General features: G+C 35.2%; 1 protein-coding gene across 1 annotated transcript in view; it reads left to right on the top strand.

Moving 5' to 3' along the window:
• Positions 1 to 1,777: 1,777 nt before the first annotated feature.
• The window catches only part of LOC308643457 (uncharacterized protein), a gene marked incomplete at its 5' end in the record, with an annotated part of 36,781 nt that continues 17,779 nt past the window's right edge, over positions 1,778 to 20,779 (top strand). The window contains 3 exons of the mRNA XM_081283292.1: positions 1,778 to 1,864; positions 2,160 to 2,210; positions 2,310 to 2,432. Coding sequence (XP_081139418.1) covers positions 1,778 to 1,864; positions 2,160 to 2,210; positions 2,310 to 2,432 — 261 coding nt within the window. The remainder of the gene's footprint in view (positions 1,865 to 2,159; positions 2,211 to 2,309; positions 2,433 to 20,779) is intronic.

Below are 20,779 nucleotides of genomic sequence, written 5' to 3'. Positions count from 1 at the left end.
GACAAACTGTTTAAGTAAGTTGAAGTTGGTCAGTGAATAGGTTTCTGTTTATGCATATATTTACATATTTGAGATCATGCTCAATATAACTATCACCATAGCTAGCTATTTCACACTCCAGACCCTGAATCCAAGATATAGAGTTTGTAATTTGTCATTTATATTTTGGCCTGAAGATTCCATCATGTGAAAGGATTTAACCACTCCCACTTTGTGGTTGTTGTCAGTTTCTAAATAATGTGGTGACAAACATTCTTATACATAAATTTAAGAGCCCCTAAGAAACAAAAAGACAATTGTTTTTGTTCCCAGAAACCCACTGATTTACTTTGCAACAGTCAAACTTCTAGGCAAAAAAGCATTTAAGGAGAACCCAATGGAATCAACCTCAAATCCCAGTAACTTTCACATTAAATATTCATTTTGCAATACTGACACTTTGGCTGATAATACATTTAATTTTTAATTTTAAAAATTGTGCTTTTTAAAAAAGGAGAAGTTGCATGAAATTTGAGGAAAGACAGTTTTAAAAATTGTCTATATACAAACCATCAGTACTGGTGAAATACATTTGCTAAATAGATGACAAACTGTTAAAGTTGGTTAGTACTCATATATAAAAATCAACCAAATCTACACCAGCAAGAGTCTGTATTTCTACTGACAATAATTTCTTATGAATATGTTGTATTATGAACATTCTACAACTTATGAAGCTGTAAAATAGCACAAAGACAATGAAAAGCAAAGATAGTCACAGAGTGTGATAGGTAGAGTACTCAGGAATTAAAAAAAATTTCAAAAATTTTCATAATTGTATAACATTCCCCATCAAATCTCATGCTCATTCAAAGAAAACAAGGGTCATTATTGGTTGCATGATAAAGCTTGTATCATGATTAGCCTGATTATTTAGGTAGATGCTACAAAAACATCATATTGTCTTTCCAAAGTTTGTGTTGTAAATCTAAAGATATCCAGTAGTGAACAATTATTAGTCACAGGATTAATGCTGTCTAGCAGTTTGTAAACGAAAATCCCAGGTTACAATTTGAAAGACTTCTCTTAATTGCTATTATGAAACTATAAAAGGAAGCCCCACAATTTTTGAAAACATTTTCACTTGTGGAACCTAAACATTTGGGTAAATTTCTTCCTTCATAAGGTCTCATAACTTTATGAAAGTAGTTGGATCAATTAAGTCTAGAAGTAAACCAATTTCTGGGAGGACTTTGTAAGCCCTGACTCCAGAAGTAAAACCAACTTTTGTTCCATAAATATGGCTTATAAGTTCTTTTTTTCATTAAGAACTTTTAATTGGCAAGTGAAAACTATATACAGTGTGCAACATAATGTTTTGAGATACACACATACACACACACACACACACACACACACTGTGGAATTGCTCATTCAAGCCATTTAATGTATGCTTTTCTGTGGTGAGGACATATAAAATCTACTTTCTTGGCAATTTTCAAGTATATATTTCTTGTTAATAGTAGTCATCATGGTATAAAATTTATATCTTGAGCTTATGCTTCCTGTTCTACTTCAAAATGTCCTTTTACTACCATCATCAGTGGTGATGTTGGTTGTAGGGGTCTCTGGTTATGGTGGCTGCTGCAATTCTCCTGATCTCTTTTTCTCTCACCAGGGAAGCTATAGTTGAGGTGAACCCTCATGGTACTAGGTCTGCCTTGTGGGCTTGCTTACAGTGGTGGTGGAGCTGGTGACTTATGGTGACTGTGGAGCTAACAAGGAGCTAGGCCTGAGCATGGGCATGCAAGGAGACTATGGCTCTGGGATCCAAGATGGCAATTGCATTAGTTCCCTTGGTACAGAAACTCCTACTGCCATAATGGTAACAATGTGTGAGGCATGGGTGCTTATGAAACAGCTAGAGGAGCCAAGAATGTGAGCGTAGTCAGGCTTAGAATTATAGCTGCTCCAGGGTCAGGGTAGGGCCCAGCTCCTTATGGCTGCTGAATCAGTGCCTGGAGAACAGACCTTTCCAAAAAGAGCTTGGCTTCAGGGTCTGGAGTGTGAAATAACTAACTATGGTGATATTTCTAGAATCTGATGTGGGTGGGTCTGTTGCAGTCACAGAACCCTGCTCTGAAATGTGATCACTCACAGAGTGACCTTGACTTCATCAGGATTGGGATGTGTGCAGAATTACAAGAGACAGTGGTTCCTTTCTGAAAGAGGTATTAATGGTAGCCTTTACTTGAGATAGGGTAGAAGAATGTACAGCATTGTCTTTTTCTCTGGAGGTCCAGGCAAAAATACTTTTTTGGTTATTTCAGTGGCCAGGGTATCCTGCATCTTCTGTGAAGCAGGCTACTGGGGACCATGATGGTTCCCACCATGTGGCTGACACTGAAGCTTCTGCCTTCCTATTTGCTCCCAGCCATCTCCTAGTGTTTCAGGTATGTCACACTTACCAGTAATGTTTTCTCTATAGATTGCTTAGCTTTGTTCTGTTTTCTCCATTGTATTGCTATAGATTACTTAAGGCCCTATAAAATCTTCTCTGGGATATTTTGGTTTGTAAATAGTAGTAAGTATATTTTTGTGGTGGAGAGGAGGGCTGAAATTTTCTATTCTACCACTTTGGTGATGATACTATAATATTTTTTTAAAAATGAGCACTGTTTTAATCAATTGTTCAAAAATAATATGAGGAATGTGAGGACAGACTCTCATTAATCTATGCAAATGAATATGAAAAATAACAAGGCAGTAAGAATTTCTAAATCTGGTGGAATCAGTGACAATATGACATTGTTTAAAATGTTTTATATAACTTTACAAAAACAAGTTGGGAAAAAAATGTAATAAGAGAAAGGTATCCGTAGAACTAGAAAATTAGAACGTTAAAACAAAGTCAAATGACTCCAAACAAATGAGCATAATAAAATTTGATTCATGATTTAGTTTGTAGAATGTAATTAATATGATTACTCTGATGCCACTTGTTCAACATTTTGCTTTTAGGAAGTGGATTACTTCTAGATAAATAGGACCCTGGGAATCCTGACTCAGGCTAATGTTATCAACTAAGAATTAATGGTCTGATGTGCATGCTCAGAAGCCTGTACTCAAGAGATGCCACTGAAGCTGATATCCAAAAGTAAATTCTTTGAAGCAACAATAATTTTAAAGTATCTAGTACAGACTTTTTCCATGAGGCTCTGAGAATGATCTATGAAAACAAAATCTGAATTAGATTCTCATTTATTAGAAATATAAACGTTTTCACATAACACACAGCTTTCAGGTATGTTTCGGATTAAAACTAACATTATCTGCAGAGAAAAAAATGTAGGGCTGTCAATAATTTATTGCTGATGATTTTCAAATGTGAAAGGTCCAATAGGGATCATAATGGACATTATGCAACTAAAAAGGTTATTTCTTGGCAGGTACAATAAAGATAATAAAGTCTTTCTCCCTCCTTAAAAATTAGACAAATATGGATTTGATGAAGTATATTTTCAAAGACAATACAGAATGTTATATGTGATTTATAAGAATGGATGGATATAATTTTGATGGAGCAAAATGCATTGAAATATACAACATTCCTCATATAAAATATTAAAATAAATAAAATAAATAAAATAAAATATTAAAATATCAAGTATATCAGAGCGAGACTCAGTAAGAGTAGAGTAAATCTAGCTATGTATACATTTATATAAAACTTAGTGGGCCAGTAGTTAGACAATTTGAAATCTAAATTAGAAAATTTAGGATGTGGACAAGTAAATATCTTATATAATAACTTACATTTAGAGTGCTAATATTACACTATTTATCTAGTATGATAAAGCATTGCGAGAACAGGTAAAGACAGGAAAACAATAGACTATCTCTTGGAATAAAAACACTTGACAGACAGCAAGGACATTTACTAGAAATTTCTCCTAAAGCATATGATTTCTGAAATATTCATATTAATAATATTTTACATATATGAATTTAACCCAGGGCAGGCTGATTCTTCAGATTTTAAACCCTTCATGGAAACACTTATAATAATAATATATAGAACCCACTTAATTATTTTAATAGAGCTTTTCTATATCATACAATAAAACACTATTATGTCTGATTTTAGGCATAAAACATACTCTAAAATTTTTATTTTACCTTTTCTTTACTTGGGATCCAATTATGGGATGACACAATCAAAAAGTTATGAGAGAATATTTGTGCTCTTAAGATTAGATCACAAGTGCCTAAGAAACAATATTTTATGACCCATTTAACCAAAGGACAATAAAATGTTTAAAATTAGAAATAGAACTTAAAAGAATTGAAAAGAAAATTAACAATATCATAAGTGAAAAACTGTTTGAATCTGGAATATTCCCCAAAGGCTCTGGCTCTTGTGTTGAATGAAGGTTTTGTCCCCAGTGCAGCAGTATTCAAAAGTGGAGCTTTTGAGAAGTGGTAAAATCATGAGGCCTCTACCCTCATCAACAGATTAAGCTGTTGAGTGATTAACAGCAGAATGGATTATTGGCACATGGTGGAAACTGTAGGAGGTAGTACCTAAGAGGCAGAAATAGACCTTTGCCGGTGTGTCCCTGGAAATTACATGGTGTGTTCCAAGCCCTTCCTTTCTCTCTTTGCTTCCTGTCCACCATGAGGTAAGAAGCTTTGCTCTGCCACATCTTCTATGTCAGGATGTTCTGCCTCAGCACAGGTACGTCCAGAATTAACAGAGCCAAGGGACCATGAACTGCAACCTCTGAAGCTGCGAGCCAAAATAAATCTTTCTCCTCTCCTCTATTCTCCTCTCCCTTCCCTTCACCTCCCCTCCCCTCCCCTCCCTTCCTTTCCTCTCTTTTTAATAATTTTTTAGTTGTAGATGGATACGATATATTTATTTTATTTATTTATTCTTATGTGGCGCTGAGAATTGAACTCATTGCCTCACACATGCCAGGTGAGCACTCTACCACTGAGCCACAACTCTAGCCTCCTTTACCTTGTTTTCATAAGGTATTTTATTATAGTTATAAAAAGTTAACTAACAGAAATATATGTCCTTAAAAAAAGTAATCAAGAACATAATAAAAACAACATAAATTCCACAAAATATATTCGTGTAAAACAATCTTTGTTATGCAGGCAGATTTCAAAGGAAATAGGAAAATGTTTTATAGTATAAAAAGTCATTAATTAATAAACCAAGGAAACAAAAAAAGGAGCAAACTTTCCAAGGATTTTAATATATTGTATAGATTCTTTTCAGATTCATGTCTTATGAAAAGCTAAAAACTCTTTTGTTTTACTAAAAAAGTCATTAAATAACATATATTATTTAATAAATGATACATGCCCTGACAAGCAGTATGTTCTCCTTTCAGAACATTTTTCTTACAATAATATGGAAATTATACTTACTCCAGAGATCAAAGAATACATGTGAAAATTAAATATGACCACATCTGAAAATTACTGGGTGAATAATTATTATTATAATAATATGATTCAAAAACATGAACATTTTGTGTCACCACTAATAGTTTATATTTAAGCATGTATTTATTTATTGAATGATCAAAGCTGTAATTTCTGGTATTGTGTCACTTAGTTCATTTATTCCTGAGGTTGCCACATCTATAAGGTCTTAGTTACCACAATAATAAACCAATGTCACACATTGTGACAATGATCTAGGCACTATGCTAAATTCCAGGGACTTTAACAAAGTCAATTCATTAAAGACAAATGAATGCAATGTTACCCATGGTGTTTTATTCTCAGTAAAACTGAACAATAGAATATCTTAGATCATATAAATTGAGACACATTTACAGCCTTAAAATCTATGGAAAAGTAGATATGAAAAATATGGAAGATTGTGTCAACTCATTTTCATTTGATAACATACATTGTGTTTTTGATGTTTATGTTTTGATGTTGTTCAATAGAACATTTTTATAAGTTCAAATTTACTAACGGATACTAGTTTTTAGTCCTTATTTATTTCTTATTTCTTCTACTTACTAAAGAGAAGATTAAAGAAAAAATGGATCATTCTATAAATAGAATAAATTCATCCGATATTAGAAAGGCAGACTCTGTAAAAATGTAATAGGTTCTATCAGTATGAGCTCAAAAGCTCATAATTTAAAGATACCTTGAGATTATTGGATTCACTGACTTTCAGTTACATCTAGCAGATGAGAAAATGGATAGTGATCAACCACTTCGTTCCAGGTTGTAAATATAGCATAATTATTAATTTGGGGGGCATGTTAAGAACACAGTGTAGAAGCATAAAGCACCATATATTTTTTTCAGCCTCATGTAAGTTTAATTGAAAATCATAATTGTACATTTAAGGTATGATATATTGATACACATATTGTCATGTTTTTACTACAACCAAGCTAATTAACATATATTTCACTTACGCATAGCTACTTTTTATATGTATAACATCACTTAAGGTATATACAATATTAACTACAGTCACTATGCTGTACATTTGATCTCCAGAATTTTCATCCTGTATAACTTAATCTTTTGTACCCTTTGACAAGCATCATACATTTTTGATTATACAAATGGCAACATGTGGTTCATTGCTAAAACTGGATAGTTTGGAAACTGTATCTTTTTTTAAACATGACTGAACAAAATCTAAAGTTAAAAGCAGTTGTGTTTTTGATGTTTATGAATTCACACCTTTTTATTCAACAATTTGTTCATTATGGTATGGAAAATTTTATGTTTCTAAACAACAATCTCAGAGACTCCATTATTTGGGCGTTTGAACCATGATGCAGCTGTCTGAGGATGAAGCAGAAGCATAAGTGCCAGATTCTCAACAGAGAGATGCCACTGAATGAGAATACTCCAGATTTGATTAAGATTTCAAATCCAGCAATGTTTATGATATTGTGTCAGTCTGTCTTCACTGTGAGAAATATTAGACTTGCTTAATGAAGTAAGGAATTAGAAAATGTGATCACCACCAAAAAGGCAGTTAAAACACACAGTTCAGGGCCAAAAGCAGGTGCTCAAGGATTGGTAGTAGTATTATTATTACTCCTGCAAGGAGACTCTTAAAAATGTCTGGATACATAAATAATGAAAAGACGAAGGAAAAGGATAGAAAGCTTACCATGGCAGCAATTCTGTGGTGAATCTGGATGTCTCCTTTCACACTTTAAATGTTTGGCAGAAAGCATTACTCACAATACATGGTTTACATGGCTTATGGAAGGAAAGGTAGCAGAATACAACAGTCACTAATATGCCATTATGTAATAATGTGAGTATGTAACAGATGTGATTCTGCAATCTGTATTTGGGGTAAAAATGGGAGTTCAAAACCCAATTGAGTCTAATGTATGAAAGATGATATATCATGAGCTCTGTAATATTTTGAACAATCAATAAAAAAAGAAAAGAAAAAAAACTATGCATATTTTTAAAAACACCTAATCTATGTCTGATGGAATTTGTTAATGTAATTTGGGAAAAACAGATGGCTAAAATTTAAATTAGATAAAATTTAAGGATAGCATTTTGTAAAATATGAACCAAAAGAAGTAAAAATTGTGGCAAGAGAGAAATGCATTTTTTCACTAATACTACTTCTCACTGCCATAATTAAGACTCTACCTTCCTGTAAGTCTTTGCTGTTAGATTTTTCCAATATCCAAGTGTAGCTGGGTTTGACAAAAATAATTAATAATTATTTGTTACAATATAAATATACCATATGAAAACAAAATTCAAATTCTTGACTCTATAATTAATAATGGTACAAAGTTACTTAATAGCCTAAAGTCATGTATTTCATTTCCCTCAAGTTGCAATTATTTATTTGCCCTCATTTTGAGAAAATCAACATTTAGCCTAAATATTATTGATACACAATTTCTGTATTATATTATGTAGCAACATAAGTGTAGAAAATATTCAATTATTACTAAAGCAAATGTTTCAAATAATCAAAAGAAAACAACATAATTTTCTCAATATATGTTATACTTATTTATGATTAAATATTGGTGACTATTTAACATTTTAACTGTGTAGGAAGAAAGAACTAAGAGTTTCCTCTAAAGAGTTCTACTAATTTCCACAAGATATTTTCACATATTCAAAGCAGTTCTAGAATAAAAACCAGCCTTGTTCATTGATGGTGAAAAACTCAAGTAATTTAAAAATGACTGTTGTATGGCAAACCCAAAGTACATTTTGCCAAGTATTTAGTTTCCTCTTCTATTTATAGCTATAAATACTTAAAGAAGAGTTAATCCATATGTTTCTGATTCATTTACACTTAACTCATCAAGATGTTTAAAGAAGCATACAAAATCAAGTAGGCTTTTTAAGCCTTTTCGTTTATATTTGAGAAATAAGAAGCCAGACTTTGTTAGCTATAAATTAATTCAAGAAAAAATTAAATCTTAGGCTTGGCACAAGCCATTTTCTTTCTTTGGGATTTCCAATAATAGTTTGCTTTATCTTCTATTTCTGAAAGCTGACCCACTGAATTCTGTCTGAAGATTGAATTTGGACTGCTGTTTTATTTTTAAAAAAATCGCAAATCTGAAAGAATTTAGGTCTATCCCAAAGAATGTACAAATCATGACATGAATGTATTAACTTACATGAAGGAATTAAGAGTATGCTACCTTTTATTATTATCTTTTTATTTACATAGAAAGTAAGTACAACCAAAGCAGAGTTGTACATTCTTAGGACCATGCGAACATATAGATTTCCTGTTCTATATTTTAATTCTTACAAGGATTTTAGATTCTGTCATATGTGTTACTGGAATTTTATGCAGGGAAAAGTGGATTACAATGAAGAATTTAATAAGAAAATATTTTTCTTAAGGAAATGAATATTTTAATGTTCTGAAGAACAAGGATGTGGAAATGGGGTCTCAAAAGTATGAAAGTAAAATTAGTTGAAAGAGAACTTACTATGTATACTTCAAGAGTTTCTTAAAAAAAAACAAGGAAAATGAATTAAAAAATCCAATTGAAATTATTAGATTTTATTTTGAGTTTAAGAACTAAATATAACATGCTTAGTCCAGTGATCAGCAAAGTATCATTAATGGCTACATTTATTTCTAGTGATGATATTAGTGTTATTTGATTATCAGTTAATAGTATTCTAACATTCTCTATCTTTCAAACAAAAGACATCTCTACGAAAATTTAGAAATAATATGTATAAGGTTAAAAATGTAATATATGTCAAGGACATAATATGGCATTATCACCATAATTATTCAATAAAATTATTACTTTTGTATTTGACTTTAATGTTTAATATATACTCTAGGTAAGCTGTATTTCACTGATGTTGAAAGTATTAGTTACTATTAAGCAATGTCTTTCTGATAAAAATAGTGATCATATTCATTTTATAATGATAGAAAAAATATTATTTGTTATATATATCTATACTCAGAATTTGGATGATACATAAATAATATTCTATTTAACCTTATTTGGATCCAAGTTGCATACTATATTAACTTTCTATAACTATCATAATGAAGTATCACAAAATTAATGATTTAAAATAATAGAAATCTATTATCTTACAATTGTGGAAGCCAAACACCTAAGATCAAAGTTTCCTCAGGATCATCTCCTTCTACAGGTTATAGAGAAGAAAATTTCCTGCCTCTTCCAGCTTCCCCTGGATCCATTTGTTCCTTGACTTGGAGCTTGAAAACTCCTTGCTTCTGTCTTCACATAGCCATCTCCATTGTGTATACTCCATTTCTGTCTGTCTATTTTCCAGGCCTCACTTTTATAAACATACCTGATACAAATACTAGGGTACACACAAATTAGTCAGGATGATTTCATTTTGAGATCAAGTTAACTACCTCTATGAATAATTTTTGTCCTTCAAATAAAGTCACAACTCCACCTTCTAGGAGGGTTGTGACTTTATATGAAAGAAATGAACGTAACTTTCAACTTACTACATATCAGAATATGAGTATCAGGTAACACTTTTCTGTTTTGTTATCAAAGTAGAGAGCAGTAGAGCCTGGCTTCTCTCAATTGATATTCATTTATGAGTCACTGTCCAATCAAGAGACAAAAATCACACAACAATTTGAATAGAGAAAAGTTAATAAACAAAATTATTAATTATAACAGGAGAAAGTAGTATTGAAAGATTAGCTCAGGCTGTCTGATATGCGTGGCCTGGCCCGAGGCTACAGAAGGCGTGGCGCCCCAGAGAAGGGGTTAACTAGTCAGCAGGGAATTAAGTGGCTGCGACACGGTGGTATCCCACCAGCCAAGCCCAAGCCCGCACTGACCCCCGGGCTGAGTTCGGGATTGCTGACGGGGATGGAAGCGGTACAGCCCCTCCCCCCACAAGGGACACTCCACTAAGGTAACCAGCGGCCACCATCTTGGACAGCTGAAGTAACCACCGCCACTTGCCGACAGATTGCAACAACAAACAGGTGTGTGTCACCCAGCTCAGCCCCCATACATAGGGGGATTTCGCTTAAAATCTCTCCTAGACTTTCAGGGGGAGAGACTATCAGAGTGAGCCTGCATAAAGACTAAAGGAGAGCTAGAGGCACCTGACCCTCAACCCCCCCCCCTCCCATCAGCGGCCAAAACAAAACCTGTCTAGCCAGCACTGGGGGAGGGGCAAGCAGAAAAAATCAAAACCATAGAGTGCCGGGGATCCCAAAAGCCAACGGTGTGACCCCGGAGATCCAGGCTGTCTGATACGCGCGGCCTGGCCCGAGGCTACAGAAGGCGTGGCGCCCCAGAGAAGGGGTTAACTAGTCAGCAGGGAATTAAGTGGCTGCGACATGGTGGTATCCCACCAGCCAAGCCCAAGCCCGCACTGACCCCCGGGCTGAGTTCGAGATTGTTGGCGGGGACAGAAGCAGTACAGCCCCACCCCCCACAAGGGACACTCCACTAAGGTAACCAGCGGCCACCATCTTGGACAGCTGAAGTATCCACCCCCACTCTCCTACAGATTGCAACAACAAACAGGTGTGTGTCACCCAGCTCAGCCCCCATACATAGGGGGATTTCGCTTAAAATCTCTCCTAGACTTTCATGGGGAGGGACTATCAGAGTGAGCCTGCATAAAGACTAAAGGAGAGCTAGAGGCACCTGACCCCCAACCCCCCCCTCCCATCAGCGGCCAAAACAAAACCTGTCTAGCCAGCGCTGGGGGAGGGGCAAGCAGAAAAAATCAAAACCATAGAGTGCCGGGGATCCCAAAAGCCAACGGTGTGACCCCGGAGATCCAGGCTGTCTGATACGCGGGGCCTGCCCCGAGGCTACAGAAGGCGTGGCGCCCCAGAGAAGGGGTTAACTAGTCAGCAGGGAATTAAGTGGCTGCGACACGGTGGTATCCCACCAGCCAAGCCCAAGCCCGCACTGACCCCCGGGCTGAGTTCGGGATTGCTGACGGGGACGGAAGCGGTACAGCCCCACCCCCCACAAGGGACACTCCACTAAGGTAACCAGCGGCCACCATCTTGGACAGCTGAAGTATCCACCGCCACTGTCCGACAGATTGCAACAACAAAACAGGCACAGAGTACAGTTTGAACTGCCGAGAATCATCACTGAGGGGAAATCTGGTCTAGCAGGAGAAACCAAGGCTAGCAGGAGAAACCAGGAGCCTAGAGGCAAGGCCCTCACGACTGGGCAGCTGTAAACTGCAGGCCCACCGGCGACAGTTCACCCACTGCCCGCGTAACTGGGCGGTAGGAGAACGCCCTCCCGTTGGTGACGGATCACCTGCCCACGGCCTGTGATACTGGGCGGCTGGAGTCTACCCGCCTGCCACGACCGGGAGCTGAAACCACACAGAGACAGTCCAGTCACACCCCCCCATTAGGGCACCCCGGCAAGGAGACTGGGGCCCATCATAGCAGAGTAGTGTCGTCACTGGAGCTCGAACGTCGGAATTCCTTCCCAACGGAATCCACGTTAGCAGTCATACTTCAACAACACAAACGAGAGACATCAGAGTAATACAGAAACAAAACAAATCTATAGAGGAGAGCAGAAACACGACAATCAAAAAGAGCTGGAAAGTATCGTGGACAACATGAGAAAACAAGGGAAAAAAGGATTACAAACAATGCAAGACTACTCAATTCTACAGGAGGACATAGAAACTTCAGAAATAGGTATAGGGAAAGAACTCAAGGCATACCTAACTCGAATGGAAAGGAATATTAGAGAAGACATGAGACAGCAAGTCCAAGAAATAAAAATATATTTTGAAAATGAATTAAACAAACAAATTCAAATGGCAAAGAACGAGCTCTACCAGGAGATAGAGATATTAAAAAAAAATCAAACAATAATCCTAGAATTACAGGAAACTATAAACCAAATTAAAAACTCAAACGAGAATATTACAAATAGACTTGATCAAGTAGAAGTCAGAACATCAGATAATGAAGACAAGGTTTATCAACTTGAAAAGAATATAGTCAACACAGAAAAGATGCTTAATTCCCACGAGCAATCTATTCAAGAGATATGGGATGTCATAAAAAAACCAAATCTGAGAGTCATAGGGATAGAAGAAGGCACAGAGATTCAAACCAAAGGAATGGACAGCATATTAAATGAAATAATTCTAGAAAACTTCCCAGAGATGAAAGATGGAATGGATTGCCAAATCCTGGAAGCCTACAGGACCCCAAACATTCAAAACCATAATAGACCAACCCCAAGACATATAATTATGAAGATAGCCAACGTACAGAACAAGGAGAGAATATTAAAAGCTACGAGAGAAAAGAGGCAGATTACTTTCAGGGGTAAACCAATTAGGTTAACGACAGATTTCTCATCACAAACTTTGAAAGCGAGAAGATCCTGGAATAACGTATTTCAAACGCTGAAAAATAATGGATTCCAACCAAGAATACTATATCCAGCAAAATTGAGCTTCAAATTTGACAATGAAATTAAAATCTTTCACGATAAACAAAAGCTAAAAGAATTTGCAGCAAGAAAACCAGCTCTGCAAAGCATTTTGAACAAAACACTACAAGAAGAGGATGTGAAAAATAGAGCCCAAAACTAACAGCAGGAAGTATCTCAGTAAAGGGGGAGGAAAATAACCAAAAAGCAAAACTAACCAAACTAAAATAAATAAATAAAGAAGCATGACTGGAAATACAAATCATATCTCAATTGTAACATTAAATGTTAATGGCCTAAACTCACCAATCAAGAGACATAGGCTAGTAAACTGGATCAAAAAAACAAATCCAACAATATGCTGCCTTCAGGAGACTCATATGATAGGAAAAGACATACACAGGCTGAAGGTAAAAGGTTGGGAAAAATCATACCACTCACATGGCACTCGGAAGCAAGCAGGAGTGGCCATACTCATATCGAATAAAATCAACTTCAAACCTAAGTTAATCAAGAAGGACAAAGAAGGTCACTATATACTGTTAAAAGGAACCATCCACCAACAAGACATAACAATCATCAATTTGTATGCACCCAACAATGGAGCTGCAACGTTCATAAAACAAACTCTCCTCAAGTTCAAGAGTCAAATAGACCACAACACAATAATTATGGGTGACTTCAACACACCGCTCTCGCCATTAGACAGATCCTCTAGACAAAAACTGAATAAAGAAACTATAAAACTCAACAGCACAATCAATAATCTAGACTTAACCGACATATATAGAATATATCAACCATCATCAAGTGGATACACGTTCTTCTCAGCAGCACATGGATCCTACTCAAAGATAGACCATATATTATGCCATAAGACAACTCTTAGTAAATATAAAGGCATGGAGATAATACCATGCACCATATCTGACCATAATGGAATGAAATTGGAAATCAATGATAAAAGAAGGAAGGAAAAATCCTACATCACATGGAAAATGAACAATATGTTATTGAATGATCAATGGGTTATAGAAGACATAAAGGAGGAGATGAAAAAATTCTTAGAGTCAAATGATAACACAGACACAACATACCGGAATTTATGGGACACAATGAAAGCAGTTTTAAGAGGGAAATTCATTTCTTGGAGTTCTTACCTCAAAAAAAGAAAAAACCAACAAATAAATGAACTCACACAACACCTCAAAAATCTAGAAAAGGAAGAGCAAAACAACAGCAAATGTAGTAGAAGACAAGAAATAATTAAAATTAGAGCAGAAATCAATGAAATTGAAACAAAAGAAACCATTGAAAAAATAGATAAAACTAAAAGTTGGTTCTTTGAAAAAATAAATAAGATAGACAAGCCCTTAGCCACGCTAACGAAAAGAAGAAGAGAGAGAACTCAAATTACTAACATACGGGATGAAAAAGGCAATATCACAACAGACACTACAGAAATACAGAAGATAATTAGAAAGTATTTTGAAACCCTATATTCCAATAAAATAGAAGATAACGAAGATATCGATAAATTTCTTAAGGCATATGAATTGCCCAGATTGAGACAGGAAGACACACACAATTTAAACAGACCAATAACAAAAGAAGAAATAGAAGAAGCCATCAAAAGACTACCAACTAAGAAAAGCCCTGGACCAGATGGGTATACAGCGGAGTTCTACAAAACCTTCAAAGAAGAATTAATACCAATACTTTTCAAGCTATTTCAAGAAATAGAAAAAGAAGGAGCTCTTCCAAATTCATTCTATGAGGCCAACATCACTTTGATCCCAAAACCAGACAAAGATACTTCAAAGAAAGAAAACTACAGACCAATATCTCTAATGAACTTGGATGCAAAAATTCTCAATAAAATTCTGGCGAATCGAATACAAAAACATATCAGAAAACTTGTGCACCATGATCAAGTAGGATTCATTCCTGGGATGCAAGGATGGTTCAATATACGGAAATCAATAAATGCTATCCACCACATCAATAGACTTAAAGACAAGAACCACATGATCATCTCGATGGATGCAGAAAAAGCATTTGATAAAGTACAGCATCCCTTTATGTTCAAAACCCTAGAAAAACTAGGGATAACAGGAACTTACCTCAACATTGTAAAAGCTATCTATGCTAAGCCTCAGGCTAGCATCATTCTGAATGGAGAAAAATTGAAGGCATTCCCTCTAAAATCTGGAACAAGACAGGGATGCCCTCTATCACCACTTCTATTCAATTTAGTTCTCGAAGTACTAGCCAGAGCAATTAGACAGACAAAAGAAATTAGAGGCATAAAAATAGGAAAAGAAGAAATTAAACTATCACTATTTGCGGATGACATGATAATATACTTAACAGACCCAAAAGAGTCTACAAAGAAGCTGCTAGAGTTAATAAATGAATTCAGCAAAGTGGCAGGTTATAAAATCAACACGCATAAATCAAAGGCATTCCTATATATCAGCAACAAAACTTCTGAAATGGAAATAAGGAAAACCACTCCATTCACAATATCCTCAAAGAAAATAAGATACTTGGGTATCAACCTAACAAAAGAGGTGAAAGATTTATACAATGAAAACTACAGAACCCTAAAGAGAGAGATAGAAGAAGATCTCAGAAGATGGAAAAATGTACCCTGTTCATGGATAGGCAGAACTAACATCATCAAAATGGCGATATTACCCAAAGTTCTCTACAGGTTTAATGCGATGCCAATCAAAATACCAACGGCATTTCTTGTAGAAATAGACAAAGCAATCATGAAATTCATATGGAAAAACAAAAGACCCAGAATAGCAAAAGCAATTCTAAGCAGGAAGTGTGAATCTGGAGGTATAGCGATACCAGAGGTCAAACTGTACTACAAAGCAATAGTAACAAAAACAGCATGGTACTGGTACCAAAACAGGCGGGTGGACCAATGGTACAGAATAGAAGACACAGAGACTAATCCACAAAGTTACAACTATCTTATATTTGATAAAGGGGCTAAAAGCATGCAATGGAGGAAGGATAGCATCTTCAACAAATGGTGCTGGGAAAATTGGAAATCCATATGCAACAAAATGAAATTGAATCCCTTTCTCTCGCCATCCACAAAAATTAACTCAAAATGGATCAGGGAGCTAGATATCAAATCAGAGACACTGCGTCTGATAGAAGAAAAAGTTGGCTACGATCTACAAATTGTGGGGTCGGGCTCCAAATTCCTTAATAGGACACCCATAGCCCAAGAGTTAACAACCAGAATAAACAAATGGGACTTACTTAAACTAAAAAGTTTTTTCTCAGCAAGAGAAACAATAAAAGAGGTAAATAGAGAGCCTACATCCTGGGAACAAATCTTTACCCCCCACACCTCCGATAGAGCCCTAATATCCAGAATGTACAAAGAACTCAAAAAATTAAACAATAAGATAACAAATAACCCAATTAACAAATGGGCCAAGGACCTCAACAGACACTTCTCAGAGGAGGACATACAATCAATCAACAAGTTCATGAAAAAATGCTCACCATCTCTAGCAATCAGAGAAATGCAAATCAAAACCACCCTAAGATACCATCTCACTCCAGTAAGATTGGCAGCCATTATGAAGTCAAACAACAACAAGTGTTGGCGGGGATGTGGGGAAAAAGGTACACTTGTACACTGCTGGTGGGGCTGCAAAATGGTGAGGCCAATTTGGAAAGCAGTATGGAGATTCCTGGGAAAGCTGGGAATGGAACCACCATTTGACCCAGCTATTGCACTTCTCGGACTATTCCCTGAGGACCTTAAAAGAGCGCACTATAGGGATACGGCTGCATCAATGATTATAGCGGCACAATTCACAATAGCTAGACTGTGGAACCAACCTAGATGCCCTTCAATAGATGAATGGATAAAAAAAATGTGGCATCTATACACAATGGAATATTATGCAGCACTAAGAAATGACAAAATCATAGAATTTGCAGGGAAATGGATGGCATTAGAGCAGATTATGCTAAGTGAAGCTAGCCAAGCCCTAAAAAACAAATGCCAAATGTCTGCTTTGATATAAAGAGAACAACTAAGAACAGAACAGGAAGGAAGAGCATGTGGAAAAGACTACAGTAAACAAAGATGAATGGGGGGAGAGAAACAGAGAGAGAAGGGAAAGCATATGGAAATGGTAGGAGACTTTCAAGGATACATAAAATTATAAGAGGCTATGAGGGGCAAGGGGGAGGGAAAAAAAAAGGGAGAGAATTGAACAACAGCAGGGGAGATAGAGAGGGAAGATGGGAGGGGAGGGGAGGGGAGGGGGGATAGTAGGGGTTAGGAAAGGTAGCAGAATACAACAGACACTAATATGGCATTATGTAAAAATGTGAATATGTAACAGATGTGATTCTGCAATCTATATTTGGGGTGAAAATGGGAGTTCAAAACACAATTTGAGTCTAATGTATGAAAGATGATATATCATGAGCTATGTAATGCTTTAAATAATCAATAAAAAATTAAAAAAAAAAAAGAAAGATTAGCTAGTAAAAATTAAAGGGAAATCAAATGAATATAGGATTAGCCGCTATAAAAGAGCAACTATGACTTCCAGAGCTACAATAGTGCACACCAGAAAAATCCCTTCCCTCCACCATGGCTGTTACCTGGACTTTGTTGGGGAGGGCAATACTGTGATCACTAAATGTGATGCCATTCGAAACAGAACTTGCTAGAAAGCTGCCTTCTAAGATGCCAGAGAAAGCCATTCATGAGGTGTGTCCTCATTAGAACCTCCCCAGTAGGAAGAAGTGACTGACAACTGGGTGCTACTAGCTACAGTGCTCTGTAGAGGTTGGGTAGTAGAGAAGCCAACTGCACACTGCAGGAGCTGAATTCTGGGAAACAGCTATATAGAAACTATCTAACAATGTACCCCAGAAGCAGGAAGAAAAACCCCTTCCTCTTGCCATGTTATCTAGCATTTCCTACCGACAAAACTTACCACACTTTCTGCTGGCAAAATAAAAATATTGAAAGGAATCACCTCATTGTTCATAGAGCAAGCAATGAAGAATGGGCTAATATTGAGAGATAATAAATCAATAAATGGCATCTTTCTTGAAGGATGAAAACTCAGAATCTGATTGAGAAAAACAAATTTCCATAAGTCAATGTTTTATGTACAGATAGAGAAGAATTAATGGTACAAATGGCATTTTCACAATTAAATCCTTTGGGTGAACTCCATGAAAAAAAAGTCATATTTCTTATAAGCTGTTTTCTCATATATGGCATTCTAGCTTACCATTTCTCAGAAATTATTCTTCTTGTATTTCCAATGTTTTCTTTTAGTCCGTCAATGAAATTCCTATATTTTTGCACTATGAATTAGTGTTTGATGGATAGTCTTAAATCATAACTTATCCAGCCATTCATTTTCTATATATATATATAATACCAAAAAGATTATAAAAATGAGGGAAATCCTGCAAAATGGGCCTTAAAAGGAGGTTCTAAGAGGCAAACATGTCGTGAACATCTACAGGTAAGATTCTACATGCAAATTCTTGAATTAAGCAGGTTTTATAAAATTACATATGACATTGAGATAAACATTTAAAAGTCTTATTAAAAAGTAGAAAAAAAATTGTCCATTTATTATTAGGTTATGATTATAAAAAACATTAAAAATTACAATTATAATTTTTAATTCATTTACTCATATTTTTTTAAATGCACATTGCAAAGTCTCAGGTTACAAACTCATTCCCTGAAGAACGTGTCTGACACAACCTCTTTTTAATGAAAGCATGGTCTGGCGAGAAGTAAAACAAATTCTATTATTTATACTGATGATTATGTATCAAACAAAATAGTAATCACACAATAATTTCTTTGTGTTTGAAACTGGCTCACTTAAGATATTCATTTTCTTTTAAATATTACTCTGCTGAATTTGCCAAAAATGATGATAATTGATACTTTATATATGAACAGAATTTAAGGTGTAAGCATATATCTGTTATGAAATAATCAGTTTCACTTGGCTTTCTAAGTAATCTTCAGTGACCTTTAGTCAGCCAGATGGAATTGAGCACTCAGATGCTTTTCTATTTCACAGGATAATGAACACTTAGTTAAATCAGCTATAATATATGTAGTAATTGTGCCAGAACAAATTGTATTCCTTAATGATTTTGATACAGCAACATAATTCATCATTTCTCCTTCTACCACCCCACCCAATGTGAGGTTTCCTTTGTTATTTTACAAAAGAAATTTAGCACTTATGTGAAAAAGAAATTATTTTATTTCATTCTTATTTCAATTTGTAAATGTTGCTACACTAGACCCATCTTGAGATCAAAGGAGTACATCATTCTAAGGATGTTCATATGCTTATAACATTATGAAAAGCTGACAGAACTCTGATGTCTAGTATAGTAACTAGTAGCCAAAAGTAACCATTTTAATTACAGATAAATAAAACATAAAATACAAAATTCAACAACTTATCCATACAAGATCATTTCGAGTACTTAAGAGATGTGTATGTATATGCACACATGTTTATATACACATAGATATGTATGTGTGTATGTGTATATATTTGTAAAACTAATGGCTAGTGTATTTAACACTATACATTTAAAGAATATTTCCATTAATATGAGGAATACTATTTGAGAAATAGATTATTCCTTAATTAGTTTTTCTGCCTTTGCACTGATCATTATTAGTTTTTAAAATATAGGTAGGTTGACACAAAAATTAAATTGGGGTAGGTATTCTGTATACAGTACTTCTAAAAAAAACAATCATCATATTAATGTAATCTTTTCTCAAAAAAATACCTTTTTGTTGTGAAACATTTTATCTGTTTTTGAAAGAGGGCATATGGCAGAAATTATAGCAATTAAAGTAGGTATGATCAATATAAGTGAGAGAGTGAATTTTCTGTTATTATTTAATATTATTGAAAATTATAGGTATAAAACTAAAAGTAAATTTATGTTTTGGTTTCTCCTCTAACAACATATTATCCACATTTTGAAAAAAAAAAAAGAATGGCAATAATAATTTCGGGTCATAAGATTATGCAGACTCCTGATTCCATCATCAACTATATTTTTTTAAACATTTCTATAGAAGTATATGCACATAGGATGAAGATTTAACATAAGAATTCCCTTTATTAATGTAGATAATAAATGCATTTCTCAATGTAGAAACCTAACATGTTCAGCAAGAGCACGAGAAGGACTCATTTTCGTAAAGGCAGGCCTAAATTCTAGAATCAGACACCAAACTGCCTACATTGCTGCTTCCATCTAAAAACACATTCAAATTTTGGATCTTATGACTTTTTTGTGGGTTGAACTGTGTTCCCCACCAAAACATTGTGGACTCGTAAACATCAGTATTTATGAATGAGACCCCATTTGGAATCAGGATCTTTACAGATATTATCAAATTAAGATGAGGTCAGGTTGGGCTTTAAATATAAAGAATACTATCTTTTTAAAAGAGAATTTTGAATAAAGACTGAACAGACACAAGGAGGTAAAATTGCCTTGGGAACAAAAATTGAAGTGATGCTACTATAAGCCAAGGAACATCAAGGACTGTTGGCAGTCATCAGATGCTAGAGGAGCAAAGGATTCCTCCTGAGAGCTTTTGAAGCAACAAGGCTCATAACTGCACCTTGACTTCAGACATCTCTCCTCCAGAACTGGGAAAGAATCATTTTAAGCCACCCAATTTATAATAATTTGTTATGGCAGCCCCTACAAATCACCTATTTTAATAGTTTATGAAGACTAATCCATTTAGGATCAAATGTGAAGGC

This window comes from Spermophilus citellus (assembly GCF_964194105.1).
Source record: "Spermophilus citellus genome assembly, chromosome: 3".
NCBI classification, from domain to species: domain Eukaryota; kingdom Metazoa; phylum Chordata; class Mammalia; order Rodentia; family Sciuridae; genus Spermophilus; species Spermophilus citellus.
This window is presented reverse-complemented; position numbering and strand designations above follow the sequence as displayed.